Source organism: Mandrillus leucophaeus, unplaced genomic scaffold (assembly GCF_000951045.1).
Source record: "Mandrillus leucophaeus isolate KB7577 unplaced genomic scaffold, Mleu.le_1.0 Scaffold1, whole genome shotgun sequence".
Classification (NCBI taxonomy): Eukaryota; Metazoa; Chordata; class Mammalia; order Primates; family Cercopithecidae; genus Mandrillus; species Mandrillus leucophaeus.
In genome coordinates this window covers 6,056,785-6,073,198 of record NW_012098097.1, presented here as the reverse complement: position 1 = coordinate 6,073,198, position 16,414 = coordinate 6,056,785, and the positions used below count along the sequence as shown (strand labels likewise).

Genomic DNA, 16,414 nt, shown 5'->3' with positions numbered 1-16,414 from the left:
AGGGTTTCACCATGTTGGCCAGGTTGGTCTCAAACTCCTGACCTCAGGTGATCCACCCGCCTTGGCCACCCAAAGTGCTGGGATTACAGGCATGTGCCACCACCCCCGGCTGATTTTTGTATTATTAGTAGAGACAGGGTTTCACCATGTTGGCCAGGCTGGTCTCAAATTCCTGACCTCAGGTGATCCACCCGCCTTGGCCTCCCAAAGTGCTGGGATTACAGGCATGAGCCACAGCGCCCAGCCTGACTTTTATTTTCTAACTTTAGTAGCTAGATGCCATATATACCATCCCACACCTTCAACCCTATTCAGGACTGCCTCCACCAGGGACAGGAGACATTTCACCTGCTCCTCCCTGAAACCCAGCAAGGCAGCTGTTTCTATCCCCTAGAATAGCCTGAGGCTCAGAGTGGTCAAGTGACTTTCCCTGAGTCCCACATTAAGTCACAGAGCTGGGTTCAGGTTCAAGTGTGCCAGCTGCAAGGCTGCCCTCCTCCCACACCCTCCATCAGCAGCACCGCTGCTCAGTGACAAGGCTTGCCTCCCTGGGCCTCTGCTCTCTAAAGGAATTGCATGTCCCAGGAACCCAGGTGTACTGCTCATTCCCCAGAACACACCCGAGCCTTCTCAGGGGAGCCCCGTCTGCTTAGAACCTGAGACTAAGGACCTAGTAGGGTAAATCAACGCTGAAACTGACTAACAAGGAGAAGGCACAGAGTCGTCCTAAAGAACACTCATCTCAACATCTCTGTGTACCTTTGAGAGACAGAAGTCATCAGGAAAGGTCTCAGGGTCCACAAATTGAGCCAGCTCTTAGTAGGTCCACGTGCCAGCTCCTTAACCTTCCTGAACCTCAGTTTCCTTTTCTGTAACAGCATAGGACAATGATTTCCATCTGCTCCTCATTGTGATGATTAAATAAGGCCAGGCACATAGTAAGAGTTCAACAGGTGGAAGCCCTGTTGTGTGTTGAGCTGAGCACTAAGGTTCCATCCCACAGCTGCCCAGAGCCCAACCTCTTTAGGGCAATGAAGGACACAAAAGGGAATTTTACTCTTTCTCTCCCTGGACCTGAGGTGGGGAGGCCTCCTATCCCCAAGCCTCCTCCTTTTCACATGCAGCTGGAGAAGGACAAGTGGCTCACATCCCACAGTAAATTTTTTTTTTTTTTTGAGACAGTCTCACTCTGTCGCCCAGGCTGGAGAACAATGGTGTGATCTCGGCTCACTGCAAGCTCCACCTCCCAGGTTCACACCATTCTTCTGCCTCAGCCTCCTGAGTAGCTGGGACTACAGGCGCACAACACCACACCCAGCTAGTTTTTTTGCAGTTTTTAGTAGAGACAGGGTTTCACCGTGTTAGCCAGGATGGTCTCAATCTCCTGACCTCGTGATCCACCTGCCTCAGCCTCCCAAAGTGCTGGGATTACAGGCGTTAGCCGCCACGCCCGGCTCAGAGTAAATATTTTGAAACAACCACAGGAACCCGTGGCCCTGCTGCCATCTTGGATCCAGGCATCAAGCTGTAGGAAAATGAAGTCAACAGCGTGACTCCACAAACCACACTTCCATGACCCTGTGTGCTTCCTCTGGGTCATTTTTGTGGGTAAGGCCTGGTGATACTGTTTTAAGGCATCTGTAAAGACACCCTTTTCTCTTTATTTAAAAAAATGGTAGAGATTATAATTGGCCTAAGCCCAATAAAATAATATTTACCCAGATTTTATACTTGCTAGGGAACACACCACACAATTAATTCTAACAGCATAATTAATTTGAATTTACATTAATTAAATTAAATTAAAACATTAAACTTGTTTCTTAATCTACTCAAAAGAAGTTCGGCAACATAATTGCTATGAAACAAGATAATCGAAATACGGAGGATATTTAACATACTTATTAAATGCCACTTAGTATTTCTGTTTAGTATTTTGAGGGTCTAATTAGTGTCTAATTAACTTGCTATAGGCTATCTTTTCACAATACCAATTAAATTTCAAAACATCCTTTATAAATACACGGCCATGAAAAGGAGAAGATTAAGCATTGTTATAGGCACGAGTTAATCGGGAGCCATTGGCGTGGTATTGTTTTATATCTATAAATACCCGTGCTTATTGAAACTCATCAAGTGTTGCTTCTCACCATTAATTGCTATTTAATCAACTTCAAATAAATGAGGAAATCTCTGAAACCAGCTGTCATTATTGGAGACAGATGAAGGGCCCAGAAACAGGAGCGTGAGGTGAGAGCAGGAGGCGAGAGAAGCAGGAGGGGGCGGGGGCCGGGTACAATCTGCAGAGGGGAGATTAGCAAGAACTTGAGGGATTTCCACATAGGACTTTGTTGCTGATGCCCCACCTCTGCTTGATATTTAAGATGGAAATCCCAGCTTAGAAGGAGTGTAAGAGGATAATGGTTACCCACAAACTGAAGTTCCCAGCTCTGTAGGAAGTACCCTTGGAGAACTCCAAAGACGAAGCTGCCCCAGCTCACCTGGGGCAAGATGTAGGACCTCAGGGCTTAGAATCCCAGAACCAGCTTCCCCCTACCTGTGTGAGCCTCTTTGAGCCTCAGTTTCCTCATCTGTAAAATACAGGGTTGGGTTGGGCACAGTGGCTCATGCCTGTAATCCCAGCACTTTGGGAGGCCAAGGCAGGTGGATCACTTGAGGCTGGGAGTTTGAGACCAGCCTGGCCAACATGGTGAAACCCCTTCTCTACTAAAAATACAAAAATTAGCTGGACATGGTAGTGCGTGTCTGCAATCCCATCTACTCAGGAGGCTGAAACAGGAGAATTGCTTGAACCCAGGAGGCAGAGGTTGCAGTGAGCCTAGATCATGCCATTGCACTCCAGCCTGGGCGACAAAGTAAGAAGACTCTGTCATAAATAAATTAAGTAAATAAAATAAAATATAGGGCTGGACCGGGCATAGTGGCTCATGCCTATAATCCCAGCACTTTGGGAGGCTGAGGTGGGAGGATTTCTTGAGCCCAGGAGGTTGAGCCTGCAGTGAGCTGTGATCATGCCACTGTACTCCAACCTGGACAGCATAGTGAGACCCCATCTCACAAAAGGAATACAGGGCCGGCTTCGTGGATATGCCACCTGTGCAGTCATCCAGGGCCCCATGTTTGAAAAGACCCCACACTTAGTTAAATGCTCTGCTGCTATCATCTTAAAATTCTTAGTCATTTTTGAACAAGGGGCAAAATTTTCATTTTGCACTGAGCCTGCAAATTATGCAGCTGTTCCTGGTGAAATGCCACCCTCTCGGTCTCTGTGAGAATTCAGTGAGAGGCGGCCCCTGGGAAGTACCCAGCACGGTGCTTTACATAAAGTCAGTGGCTCAAGAAGCGGAGAAGTGCCCCAAAGTGAATTCCAGTGCCCCGCGGTTTCCCTGCACTGCCTGTCCCTTCCCTCGGAGGAGACACCACAGGGACTCTAGTCCCTGGACACCATCTGTTGATTGGCCCAGCCTGTGGGAGAGGGCTTGGCCTCCTCTGGAACCTTCCTGCTGCCCTGTGTGACTTGCTGGCCTCTCTGCAGCTGATCGCTTGGGAGCCGGAGCAGGAAGAGGAGGTTACCATGGTGACCGCCCGGCCTAACTTTCAAGACAGCATCCACGTGGGCTTCATGTCTGGCCTGAAGAAGTTCACCGAGTACTTCACCTCGGTGCTGTGTTTCACCACCCCCGGGGATGGGCCACGCAGCACCCCGCAGCTGGTGCGCACCCATGAGGATGGTAGGCACCCCCCAGCCCTGCTCTCTCTGCCCCACCCAAGGCCAGGCTGGGTGCCCCAGGCAGAAGGGCAGCCCGGGCTTATCTCGCAGGCTGAGGTACCCCCAGATTACCGCAGGCTGTCTCACAGATGATGGTCTCTCTCTAGCTCTAACTGGCCTTGGGGGGTGGGGGTCCTTTTGGGGTGCAGTGCCTGGGCCCGTGGGACACCTGAGCTTCAGTGAGATTCTGGACACGTCGCTGAAGGTCAGCTGGCAAGAGCCGGGAGAGAAAAACGGCATCCTCACAGGTAGGCACCGCAGTGTTTCTGAACCAGAGGGTAGGACAGGGCTGGAAAGGTCAGAGCTGGTCCATCCCCTGCCTTCGAGCTACTTTTCACCCAAACCCTTGAAGCCAACCCACGCTTTCTTAGAAACCATTCACAAGAGGCTCTCAGCACCTCCACTTGATTACGCATCCCAGAGTCCCCAGCCCCACACCTTCAGCCACAGATCTCAGTGGGTGCCATGATGACTCAATATGTCCCCTGCAATTCCCTGAAGTGCTGGCATCCCACTGAGGCTACACCTGAGATCCAGGGCATGACACCAGCAGCTCCCACCTCCCTTGGCCCCATTGCTCCCAATGTGGATCTAATTGCCAGCCTAGTGGAGAAGGGAGAAGTGGGTCAGGCCAACTCGTGATCACAGCCAAGCTCATGCCAACACGGAGGCTCTCCCCAGGGTACCGGATCTCCTGGGAGGAGTACAACCGAACCAACACCCGTGTGACCCACTACCTGCCCAACGTGACCCTGGAGTACCGTGTCACGGGCCTCACCGCGCTCACCACCTACACCATTGAGGTGGCCGCCATGACCTCGAAGGGCCAGGGCCAAGTGTCCGCCTCCACCATCTCTTCTGGGGTGCCCCCAGGTAAGTGCCCACTCTCAGTGCAGGACTCTTGGAATTCTCCTGAGCAGCATCCCATTCCAGAGGCCCCTTATTGGCTCGGCGTGGTGGCTCACGCCTATAATCCCAGCACCTTGAGAGACCGAGGCAGGTGGATCACTTGAGGTCAGGAGTTCGAGACCAGCCTGGCCAACATGGTAAAACCCTCTCTCTACTAAAAATACAAAAATTAGCCAGGTGTGGTGGTGCATGCTTGTAATCCCAGTTAATTGGGAGGCTGAGGATGGAGAATCACTTGAACCCAGGAGGTGGAGGTTGCAGTGAGCCGAGATCACACCACCACACTCCAGCCTGGGTGACAGGGCCAGATCATGTCTCCAAGAAAAAAAAAAAGAGTCCTCTTGTCTTTCAGGAATACCAGCATTCTTCCCACGGGCTCTCCCCTTCCCTTGTTCTGTGTGGGTCTGGGTCCTCTCAGAACAGGCCGAATCCCCGGGATCCCAGGTCTCTGGACAGGGACTCCCCTGGCCCCCTGCTACGTCTTCCCACAGCTCTCAGAAAAGCAGAGGCCCCTTACCTTGTCTCATTTCCCCACCAGCCCCTCCCTTCACCCATTTCTCACCAGATTCCACACCAGGCAATGGCATCTGTGATTCGGGGGAAAAATTCCCGCTGCCGCCCAGAGTCCACCTTGGATTCCAGCGTGTGGAAGTGTTGGTTGGGAGGTGGCAGAGCACGGTGGGAATACTCCTAGGCCTGTCACAGAGAGCAAGCCCAGGTCCACTCCCAGCTCTGCTTCTGCCAAGCCCTACAACCTTGAGCAAGTTCCGGGTCCCCTCTGTGCCTCAGTTTCCCCATCTGTATATATGGGAAGTTGGACTGGATAACCATGTGGTCCCATCCAGATCAGGCAGGCAGTGCTTGTATGACCTGCCAGGATCCCTCCACCTGCTGTGTAGATGACTGGGCTGCCTGAGCCTCAGTCAACCCCCAGTGATAAATACAGCTATGCTGGCAAATACGTATGTAGCGCTCACGGGGCATGGTGTTAGAAGCTTTGCACACATTGACTCATTTAATCCTCACAACAACCCTGAGGGAGGTGTTGTTATTACCATCTTCGTTACCAAGGAGGACATGGGGGCACAGAGGGGTGGATAACTTGTGCAAAGACACACAGCCTGTAAGTAGTGGAGTTAGATTTAGACTCATTCTGACTCCAGAATCTGTGCTCTTTCTGTTCTTCCTGAGCTCCAAGATCCCTAGGGTTCCTGGCCAGAAAATAAGCTTCCCCCTGTCCCCATCCATCCTGTCACCTTCCTGAGCTGTCATTAGGCTTAGAAGGGTGCAGGAGATCTGTGCGGACGGAGGGAGGATTGGTCCTGTTTGGTTTCTTTCTCAGCCCGGCTTGGTTTGAATGCAGCTTTCAGCTTCCTTATGAGCCCCTCACTCACATCCAGAACTGCCAGGAAGAAGGAGGCATCCCAGCCCCAGTTTCCTGGCCCTGAGCCCCCTCTCAGCCCTGGGAGATCTCCCTTGGCCCCCAATTCTGTCCCAGCCTCCTGGCACGAACATGGTTCTCTGTAAGACGCGGGAACGAAGACTGTGGGTGGAGTGAGGCCGTGGCTGTACTTCTCCTCGGACATTTCCAGGAAAAGCGTGACACATAGCCCTCTCCATGCCCAAAAGTCGCGTTCGACATGGAGGGCTATTCTCGCCGGATCTCCTTCCCCACCCTGTTCTCCTTTTCCAGAACTCCCAGGGCCCCCCACCAACCTGGGCATTTCCAACATTGGCCCCCGTTCCGTGACCTTGCAGTTCAGGCCCGGCTACGATGGGAAAACCTCCATCTCCCGCTGGCTGGTGGAAGCCCAGGTAGGGCAGGCCTGAGGCCTGGGCAGCAGCCCCCGCCAGGGCACCCCGTGCCCTTGAGTGCAAAAATCTTATGTGTGTTTCAGCCTCTGTGAATTTTCACATGCGACTCTCAATGGCCAATTATACCCCAAATGCTCACACGTCCCAATATTGTCTCCAGCTCCCCCTGCCCCTCACCTGTGTACATGGAAAAACACACACATTACAGTCCCCTCCTGGGTCTGGGGGTGCCTAGAAAAATACCCAGGTGCTGGAAGATAAAAATATCTGCCTTGGCTGTACCCTGGAATCATCAGGGGAGCGTTCAGAAGTGCCCACACCTGCGTCCCACCCACAGACACTCTGATTCTGATTTAGCTGGTTTGAGGGGCAGTCTGGGTCTCTGGAAGTGCCCCAGGATGTTTAGGAGAATCACCTGGGTTGCTTGTTAAAAGCACAGATTCCTGGGCAGTGCTCCAAGGATTCTGATGGGCCCGGGAATATGTTGATCACAAGCATCCTGAGAGATTGTAAGGCAGGAGGGCTGAGTCACACTTGCAGTCGTGTTTAGGGACCTGGAAAGATGGTAGCCCCATTTGGTGCCCTCCAGATGAGCCCCGGGATCTGAACCAAGTTCTTCCCTGGCAGAGCTTGTACCGGGGCTTAGAGCACCCTGTGTGAACCCTGTAGGCTAGACAGGCCTAAGGTCTCGCCCTTTTCCAGGTAGGCGTGGTCGGGGAGGGAGAGGAGTGGTTGCTGATCCACCAGCTCTCCAACGAGCCCGATGCCCGCTCCATGGAGGTGCCCGACCTCAACCCCTTCACCTACTACAGGTAACAAGACCGGCCTGGGGAGAGGGCAGCAGCCCCAGGACGGGGCGGGGGGGGCTGTGGCCCAGACCAGGACAGGGTTGAGAGCTGGGGTCCTGCCCTTACCATCTTTCTCATCTCTCACCGCCCCAGCTTCCGCATGCGCCAGGTGAACATCGTGGGCACCAGCCCCCCCAGTCAGCCTTCTAGAAAGATCCAGACCCTGCAGGCACCCCCTGACATGGCCCCAGCCAACGTGTCTCTGCGCACGGCCAGTGAGACCAGCCTGTGGCTGCGCTGGATGGTAAGGCTCCCTGGGGGGCAGGGGTGGGACCTCTCCATGAGCTTCCAGTCATTGCCTCCCAGAAGGTGAGCACTGGAATTCCTATGGCTCCTTTCTCTTCTCTTTCTCTTTTCTTTACTTACCTGGTGAGATGCCTGACAATCAACATCTTAGCCAAATGAATAAATACCCGCCGCCAATGAGAGGAAGGAGCTAAAAGATACTGTTTACTGAGCATCGCCAAATGGCAAGCGTTTTAAAATTTTCATCCCATTTGATCCTCCCAGTAATCTTACAAAGGACACATGATCATCTCAATTTACAGCTGAGAAAACTGAGGCTCAGAGAGGTTAAGAACTTGCCCAAAGCCACACAGCTCCAAGCGGCGAGTCTGGGATTCAGGTGCCACTGTGGCATTCAGAGAGTGTGCCCCAGATCAGGGCTATGTGTTGAGGGTCATGACCCTGGGCCATCCTGCACGAGGTAGTGATAGTAACATGCCGAGGCTTCCTCTCCTACCAGGCGCTGTTCTGACAACAAGCCTGTGACAGCAGTGATCCTGGTCCCCATTTTGCAGATGAGGAAACTGGGGCAGAAGAGAGGTCAGATAACTTGCCCAAGGCCTCCCACATCCTCCTACGTGCTTTCATGAACAGCAGGACTGAGGTCCCAACCCAGGGAATCTGTACCCGCAAGTCCACAGCCCTAACCACTGGGCACACTGCCGTCTCATCCTCTGCAGAACAGGAGAGGCCATTTCTCCCCGCCAGGCCCTCTGGAACATCGTTTCCCAGCACGCGTCCCACAGAGCAGCAATCCCAGGAGGCGCTTGGAGCAAACAAGAATTCTTAGACAAATAAATGTGGGGAACAGCACTGCATACCACAACTCCGTAGAGAATCCGGGAACACTAGCATAGCAGGAGCCCTCTTGACCCCGCTTCCCCAGGCCCGTCTGACCACACAAACCCTTTGTTTCCATGTAAGATCTTACTCGTTGTGCAAAACACAACTTGCAAACATACCACACTGTGAAGTCATTACTGCCGTTCCCGTGTGTGGACAGCTTGATGCTAACAGCCATGAAAGCACTTGGCACCGTCAGTCCTCACTAAATATTAGTTATTAATTGCAGTTCCCTTCCCAGAGTGGCTGGCACCTGAGCAGAGCTGCAGAGCTGTCTCAGCCCAGCTCAGTGCCCCGTGCACAGTGTGACCATGCCCACCTCCTGCCCCTTTGCTCCCAGGCATCCCCACCCCAGGCTGGCTCCCTGCTTCCTTCCTGAGTCTCACTTTAAGGTTTGCAGCTACTGAAAGGTTAGAGTCTGATGCTGAGGGCAGGGACTGCATGGGGGAATAGAAAGGCAGTTGCCGCGTGGCACAGGGCCCTAGACACCTCTCAGGCCCGTGCTTAATGGTGCGTGGTCCATTACCTTTCCTCAGCAGGTAAAGGAATGTGCACGTAAGCCCCATCTCCGGCTCTCAAGCCCATCGATTCCTATCTTAATGCTCTTTGGTTGGCTTCACTAAGTGTCTGCAGGAGGGAGGAAGCGTGTAGTGAGCAGGGGAGGTTGGGGCCGAAGGTGAGGAGTGGGGTAAAGGTCAGCCTGGGGTGAGCTTGTGGACCAAGGGCTCTCCAGAGCCCCTGGGGAAGCAGAATTGGGGGAGGTGAGGGCTGGAGATGCCCCCACCCCAGCTCTGTGCCCTTCCGAGGAGTGGAGGCCGGGCCCTGGGCTCCCCTCCCTGTGTGCACGCCTCCACTCCCACCAGCACTGCCCATGGTCATCCACACAACCTTAAGCTGGTGACCACAGCCTCATCAGCGTAGTCCTAAGGCCCAACAAAGAAACCTGACTTTTATTTTCTGTGAGACTCAAACAAGAAGGAGGAGGCTGGTTGGGTGTAGTGGCTTGTAATCCCAGCACTTTGGGAGGCCGAGGCGAGCAAATGGCTTGAGTTCAGGAGTTTGAGACCAACCTTGGCAACACGGCAAAACCTTGTCTCTACAAAACTTAGCAGGCACGGCGACCCATGCCTGTAGTCCCAGCTACTCAGGAGGCTGAGGCAAGAGGATCGCTTGAGCCCAGGAGGTAGAGGTTGCAGTGAGCTGAGATGGCACCATGGCACTCCAGCCTGAGAGACAGAGCCAGACCCTGTCTTAAAAAACAAAAAAGAAAAGGAAAAAGAAAAAGAAAAAAAGGAGGCTGAAAATGCAGCAGGAGAGACTGAAGTTTGCTGGACAGAAGGACTTCCTGACCAGCAGGTACCCCGTTCATCCTGCTCTCTGCCCATGCTCGCTCCTCCAAAGGCAGGCATGAGCTGAGACCAGGTGTGATAGGCAATTAAGTGTGTGCTGGCGCCTGAGTGACAGAGGTAAGCAGCAGAGACAGCAGAGCGAAAAGTGGCGGTGCTATCAGCGTGTCGGACAGACGGCCTTTGTGGCTCCTGGCTCCCTTGGCAGGGTAATAGATTTGTCACATGCACAGTAAAGGATGCCGCTTCTCTATCCTCCCTGCAGAAAGATAAGAGCCCATCAGAAACACAGTCACACAACCTAAGCCACACTCGGGTGAGAGAGCCTCATGTGGACACTGACTGGGTGACAGTGGGATGGATAGCCCTGAGGCTCCCTGGAGGAGAGGGTACCAGGGCAGTTCGTCCCTGCACAGTGGGGGGCCTGGCTCATAGCATCTTTGCTCCCCCTGCCCCACTGCAGCCTCTCCCGGAGATGGAATACAATGGGAACCCTGAGTCCGTGGGCTACAAGATCAAGTACAGCCGGTCAGATGGGCACGGCAAGACGCTGAGCCACGTGGTGCAGGACCGCGTGGAGCGGGAGTACACCATTGAGGACTTGGAGGAGTGGACGGAGTACCGCGTCCAGGTCCAGGCCTTCAATGCCATCGGGAGCGGGCCCTGGAGCCAGACGGTGGTGGGCAGGACCCGGGAGTCAGGTACCGACCCCTCACACCCAGCCACCCTGCTGCCTCTCCCCTCCTTGCTCTCTGTGCCTCAGGGCCATCCAAGGGCGTGCCAGGCTGAAGCTGTTGTTCAAACACAGCCTGAGCTCATTTCCTCTGCTTATGCTCAACATCACAATGATATTGCCACATCTTCCAGCACCTGCCACTTCCCTGCAACTGTGCCTGCTATTCTCATATTCCCAAGGGAGACGGGGGTGTCCCTGCCTCTGGAGGACAGCTAAGTAGGCTCCACCATTCATACTGCCCACTCCCCTGCCCTCAGCTTTAACCCTGAAACCCAGTGGAGCCTGAAAGACCACAGTGGAGGGATCGGGGAAAGGGTTAACTCTCAGAACATTCCAGAATCACTACCGGAAGCTCCTGGGGGCCTGCCCAGGGGTGACCCACAGAATGTGAGCCCAGCATTCAGGCAACCCTCATCCATCCACACGTGGTTCACTGCTCTGTGGCTTTTTCCTGGCACCCTTTAAATGACAGATAGCTCTCCTGGGCCACCCTAGTCCCTCTGCCCACCCTCTCTGCTGTGCTAGCAGGAAATGCAAGCTCATCTAATCCTAACCCGAGCAGAGAATCCTGTAGGGAGGCTCATCGGAAACCGGAAACAGCGTCTGCAGCATTCCAAAACCAAAGGCCGTCTTGGTGGGATCGTTTGCAGTTTGGGGACCATGTATGCCACGTTTCTTCCATAGAGAGGCAACATTGAACTGGCCCCTCCCTTGGCCCCCTGTCCTGGTCCATGTCCCTTGCACAGTCAACATTGGGTCCTGAGTGCCTTCTCTCCACTCCCTTTCACCCACAGTCCCCTCTTCTGGCCCCACCAACGTGTCCGCACTGGCTACCACCTCCAGCAGCATGCTGGTGCGCTGGAGCGAGGTCCCCGAAGCTGATCGCAATGGGCTTGTGCTGGGCTATAAGGTGAGTCCCAGGATCCCAGGAGGTGGGGTCCCTACACTGGCCCCTCCAGCCTCTCCATCCAAGGAGCCATGTTCTTATCGCCCTCTGGGTCTCTGCCTCCTAGAGTGGATACAGGGGATCTGCCTGGCGTCCTAGCCAATGGTCACCATGGCAACCACAAGTCATCCCTTGTGGGTGGGGAGGCACCCAGAGAGAACCCAGGTCCTCGGGCTGCTCCTCCTCTCTTGGGAGGCCACACTGGATGCCCCCAGCCTCACTCGACTCTGATGGACCCAGTTTTGATTTTCATTATCTTTTAGAATCCCTTTTAAAGCTGTGCCTAGTCACATGGTCCAGCCCTGGTCTGGAAGTTGGGAGATGTGTGACACAGAGCTGCTAGCTGTGTGACCTTGCATAAGTCACGCCCCATGTCTAGGGCTGTCTTCCCACCCGCATGCCCTCTCAGAAGCCTTCTTGCTCTATGACTGATTCCGTCTTTGTGTCCCCAGCCCTCCGGGTACACTAGCTTTGCAGTTACCCCCGACCCTGGGGGCCAAGTCACTCCAAAGAGCCCAAGTCTACCCACCCCTTCCTGGGGATGAGACTCATGAAAAGTGTGGATGGGTGAGACGCAGGCCCGAGGCCCTCACCCTGTGCTGGGCCCTGACAGGTGATATATAAGGAGAAGGACTCGGATGCCCAGCCCCGATTCTGGCTGGTGGAAGGCAACTCGTCTCGCAGTGCCCAGCTCACCGGCTTGGGCAAATATGTGCTCTATGAGGTCCAGGTGCTGGCCTTCACACGCATCGGGGACGGCAGCCCCAGCCACCCTCCCATCCTGGAGCGGACGCTGGACGATGGTGAGTCCAAATCCCAGAGAGCTTGGGGGAGGCTGGGAGGAGCCGCCCTTCCTCCTGCCCATCTGGCCTTGCCCTTCTGGGGTCAGGCTCTGCCCCACGGGGAGCCGTGGCCTCAGGCCTCCTGTAGGGATGGATCACTCGGAGCCACCAGCCCCACTGCAGCGGGTGCTAATTACAGCCTGTGTATCCCTGAGGACAATGCGGAGGCAGTTTGACATCTGATTTAGTCTCTTGGTCTCTCTGCAAAACAAGTGTACGGAATAGGGACTTGCCCCAGTTTTCATTTACTTTTTTTTTTTTTTTTTTGGTAGAGCATCACTGTGTCACCCAGGCTGGAGTGCAGTGGTGCGATCTTGGCCCACTACAACCTCCGCCTCCCAGATTCAAACCATTCTCTTGCCTCAGCCTCCTGAGCAGCTGGCATTACAGGCGCTGGCCACCATGCCCAGCTAACTGTATTTTTAGTAGAGCTGGGGTTTCACCATGTTGGCCAGGCTGGTCTCAAACTCCTGACCTCAGGCGATCCGCCCACCTCAGCCTCTCAACGTGCTGGAATTACAGGTATGAGCCACTGCACCCAGCCAGTTTTACTTTGTCTTTCAACTAGAGCAGGTTCACTTTGAGTAAAGGTCTGTGAAAATGAAAGTATTTTTCCTGGACATATGAACCTCCTGGTCCTGTTTGCAAAAGAATGTCACCAGCGGGCTGCAGGCATTCATCCCTGTAGCAAAACTCCCCATCAGAAGCTAACCGATGCATCCCTTGCCCCCTCCCATCTCCCCGCACACACCCCCACCTACTGCCCCCCACAGACATTTGCAGGAGCCAGACCAGAGTGCAGAAGGAAGCCCAAATACCATATGTTTGCATATGCTAACATTATTCATCAAGCTAATGAACTGTTAAATTAAATATGTTCTATCCTCCTGCCTTGACAGATATACCCTTATAATGATCTGGAAGGCCAGGTTCAAGTTTAGAAATCTCAGGCTGGGCGTGGTGACTCACGCCTGTAATCCTAGCACTTTAGGCAGCCGAGGCAGGCAGACCACTTGAGGTCAGGAGTTCGAGACCAGCCTGGCCAACATGGTAAAACCCCATCTCTACCAAAAATACAAAAATTAGCCAGCTATGGTGGCACACGCCTGTAGTCCCAGCTACTGGGAGGCTGAGGCAGGAGAATCGCTTGAACCTGGGAGGCAGAGGTTGCAGTGAGCCGAGATCATGCCACCGCGCTCCAGCCTGGGCAACAGGGGGAAACGGGGGCTCCAAAAAAAAAAAAAAAAACCTTTGGAAATCCAAGACATCTTGTCATCCTGTGCTGGAATGCGGCAACACAGGAAGCGTGTCCCCTCCCCAGCTACCCTCCCCCATCCCCTGCCCCGTTCTCTCCTCACCCTCTCCTTTGACCCACTCCATTCAATCTTCATCTCCACACCTGCAAAATAGCTACTTCTTGGCTCTCCCTGGAGGCAGGGGTGCATAGCCTACCCTCAAGGGGGTGGATGTGGGGACCAGGTCCATGCAGCCCCTGGAAGCATGCTTAGGCTCTCCAGGCAGGGAATTCCAGGGTCCCAGGATTCCAGAGCAAGGTCTAGAGAGAGGAGTGGTGCAGCCTGGGGGTGTCCATTTCCCATTACCCCACGGACACTTCACCCCATGAGGGGAAGGAAGTCAGAACAGGACCTTCTGAAGCACAGACACATCCATCCAGGGCCCACGCGCCCAGCTCTGAGGGTAACCCGGTTCTGGGGCATGTATACAATGAGCAGAGGAGGCTGGAGCTTCAGGTCCCTGCCAAATGACACCTATTTTGAGGGCAGGAAGCCCCCTTGGTTCCATGTTCTCACCCCTGGCTCCTAACACAGTGTCAGGCACAGGGCAGCACTCCACAGAAATTCACTGAGCTGGGCGGCCCCTTCCCCCTCCACCCCGCCAGGCTGCTCTCCCCGAGCTGGGCTCATCCCCAGCTGAGCAGCAGCCTCACCGGTTGGCCTCTTCTCCTTTGCCCCTCCAGTCCCAGGACCACCCATGGGCATCCTGTTCCCAGAGGTGCGGACCACGTCGGTGCGGCTGATCTGGCAGCCCCCTGCTGCCCCCAATGGCATCATTCTTGGTAAGCCTTTGCCCTTCCCGTGCCCCGGCTGCAGGAAGGAGGAGGAGGTATGAGCTGTAGAGGAGGCCACTTCGTTACTGGCTAGAGGGAGAGTAGGTCCAGGGAGCCTCCACATCCCCTCTCGAATGCGATCTGAGTGTTAGTCCTGCTAGAAGTTCCAGGGTGTCAGATTATCTTCCGGAGGGCAAGATCAGAGTTCAAGTCCCCTAAGAATCATGGGTTGGCTTTGCGTCCCCAAATGTCCCCAGGCCCCCAGCCTTCTGGCCATCTGGTAAACCTCAGACGCTGTTCCTTAGCATGGCCAAGTGAGGGCACGCTGGCCGGCTCAACACAGCCGGAAAAAGAGTCCCAAGGCGCAGGGGAGGGAGGCTACAGATGGGAAGCTTCATCTCACGTTCAGGGTTCCCCCAATACACACACCCAGGACTCCCCCAACACACACACGCAGGGTTCCGGTTGGCAGCTGCGTGAACTTGAGCAAGTCTACTCCCCTCCGCAGCCTCAGTCCCCTCACCTTTAAAATGGGGGCTTGGACTACCTGTGCCTATTCCAGGGTCTCAGTCCCGACCTCACGCACCACCTGCCCTAGAGCAATGCCACATCCCCAAGACAGAGTGGAGGCAGGAAGGGCAAATGCGTTAGCCCAGAAAGACCTGGGCTGGGATTCCAGCTGTCACTTACCAGCAGGTGATCTGACCTCCCCAGGCCTCAGTTTCTTCACTTGGGGCTGTTATGGGGGTCACAGACACTGTGTATAGAGTGCCTCTCCATGCCACCCACAGTCCACCCTCCCCAGGTGGCAGCTGAAGACCGGAGAGTGACCCAGAGGCCTCAGGCAGACAGACCACAGCCAAAGTGACCACAGCACGGTGGCCATAGCAGACACAGCTGTGGCTTTGGATGGAACAACCCTTCCCGGGACCCTAGGGGCAGCTTGCCTTGCTTGCCATAATAGCCATGTGCTTCCTTCCCACAGCTTACCAGATCACACACCGGCTCAACACCACCACAGCCAACACCGCCACCGTGGAGGTGCTGGCACCCAGCGCCCGGCAGTACACAGCTACGGGTCTCAAGCCAGAGTCTGTCTACCTGTTCCGCATCACGGCCCAGACCCGCAAGGGCTGGGGAGATGCTGCCGAGGCCTTAGTGGTGACCACCGAGAAGAGAGGTGACTGCCCACAGGGACCAGGGGAGGCCTGGGGGGCAGCTGAGGGGTGCCAGCCAGTGCTCTGAGCTGCTCCTAGTAGATGGCTGGTATGAGCAGCAGTGCCCTGAGTGAGAATGGAAGGTGGGCCCCAATCTCTGAAGTCAAAGTCAGCGAGGGGTCTAGTAGACTCCCAGAGATGGGCTGCAAGTTCACTCCCAAGGACCCTGCTCTGGTCTGGTTTCCTAAAGGGAAAGTGTGTGGCCAGGCTCAGTGGCTCATGCCTGTAATCCCAGCACTTGGGGAGGCCAAGGCAGGTGGATCACTTGAGGTCAGGAGTTTGAGACCTGCCTGGCTGACATGGCGAAACCTCATCTCTACTAAAAATACAAAAATTAGCCAGGCGTAGTGGTACACACCTGTAATCCCAGCTACTGAGGAAGCTGAGACAGGAGAATCACTTGAACCCAGGAGACGGAGATTGCCGTGAGCCAAGATCGCACCACTGCATTCCAGCCTGGGTGACAGAACAAGACTCTGTCTAATTTAATTAATTAATTAGTTAAGGGAGGGTTAGTGACCATCTTCCCTTTCCCCTCCCCGCTCACAGCCCTGGCCTTGTCACGACAGATGGGCACGGGATCAGGGCTACAGCCTGGAGCTCCAGCTGCCGCTGCACTGCTGCCCTAAGCTGGCACCTTGCCTGACCTTGGGCTCCCCAAAAGCAAGCCTTGGACTTGACTGGCCTGAAAGGGACATTAGAAAATCCTCTCAACCTGGACCACATAGTGAGACCCCATCTCTACAGAACATAGAAATATTAACCATAG

General features: G+C 54.6%; 1 protein-coding gene across 1 annotated transcript in view; it reads left to right on the top strand.

Annotated features, from left to right (window-relative positions):
* SDK2 (sidekick cell adhesion molecule 2) overlaps positions 1–16,414 on the top strand; it is a 347,161-nt gene that overhangs the window by 269,073 nt on the left and 61,674 nt on the right. The window contains exons 18-28 of the mRNA XM_011971658.1: positions 3,557–3,752; positions 3,940–4,038; positions 4,472–4,663; positions 6,393–6,514; positions 7,217–7,326; positions 7,456–7,606; positions 10,300–10,537; positions 11,367–11,482; positions 12,132–12,321; positions 14,339–14,437; positions 15,414–15,608. Of these exons, the coding sequence (XP_011827048.1) occupies positions 3,557–3,752; positions 3,940–4,038; positions 4,472–4,663; positions 6,393–6,514; positions 7,217–7,326; positions 7,456–7,606; positions 10,300–10,537; positions 11,367–11,482; positions 12,132–12,321; positions 14,339–14,437; positions 15,414–15,608 (1,708 nt within the window). The remainder of the gene's footprint in view (positions 1–3,556; positions 3,753–3,939; positions 4,039–4,471; positions 4,664–6,392; positions 6,515–7,216; positions 7,327–7,455; positions 7,607–10,299; positions 10,538–11,366; positions 11,483–12,131; positions 12,322–14,338; positions 14,438–15,413; positions 15,609–16,414) is intronic.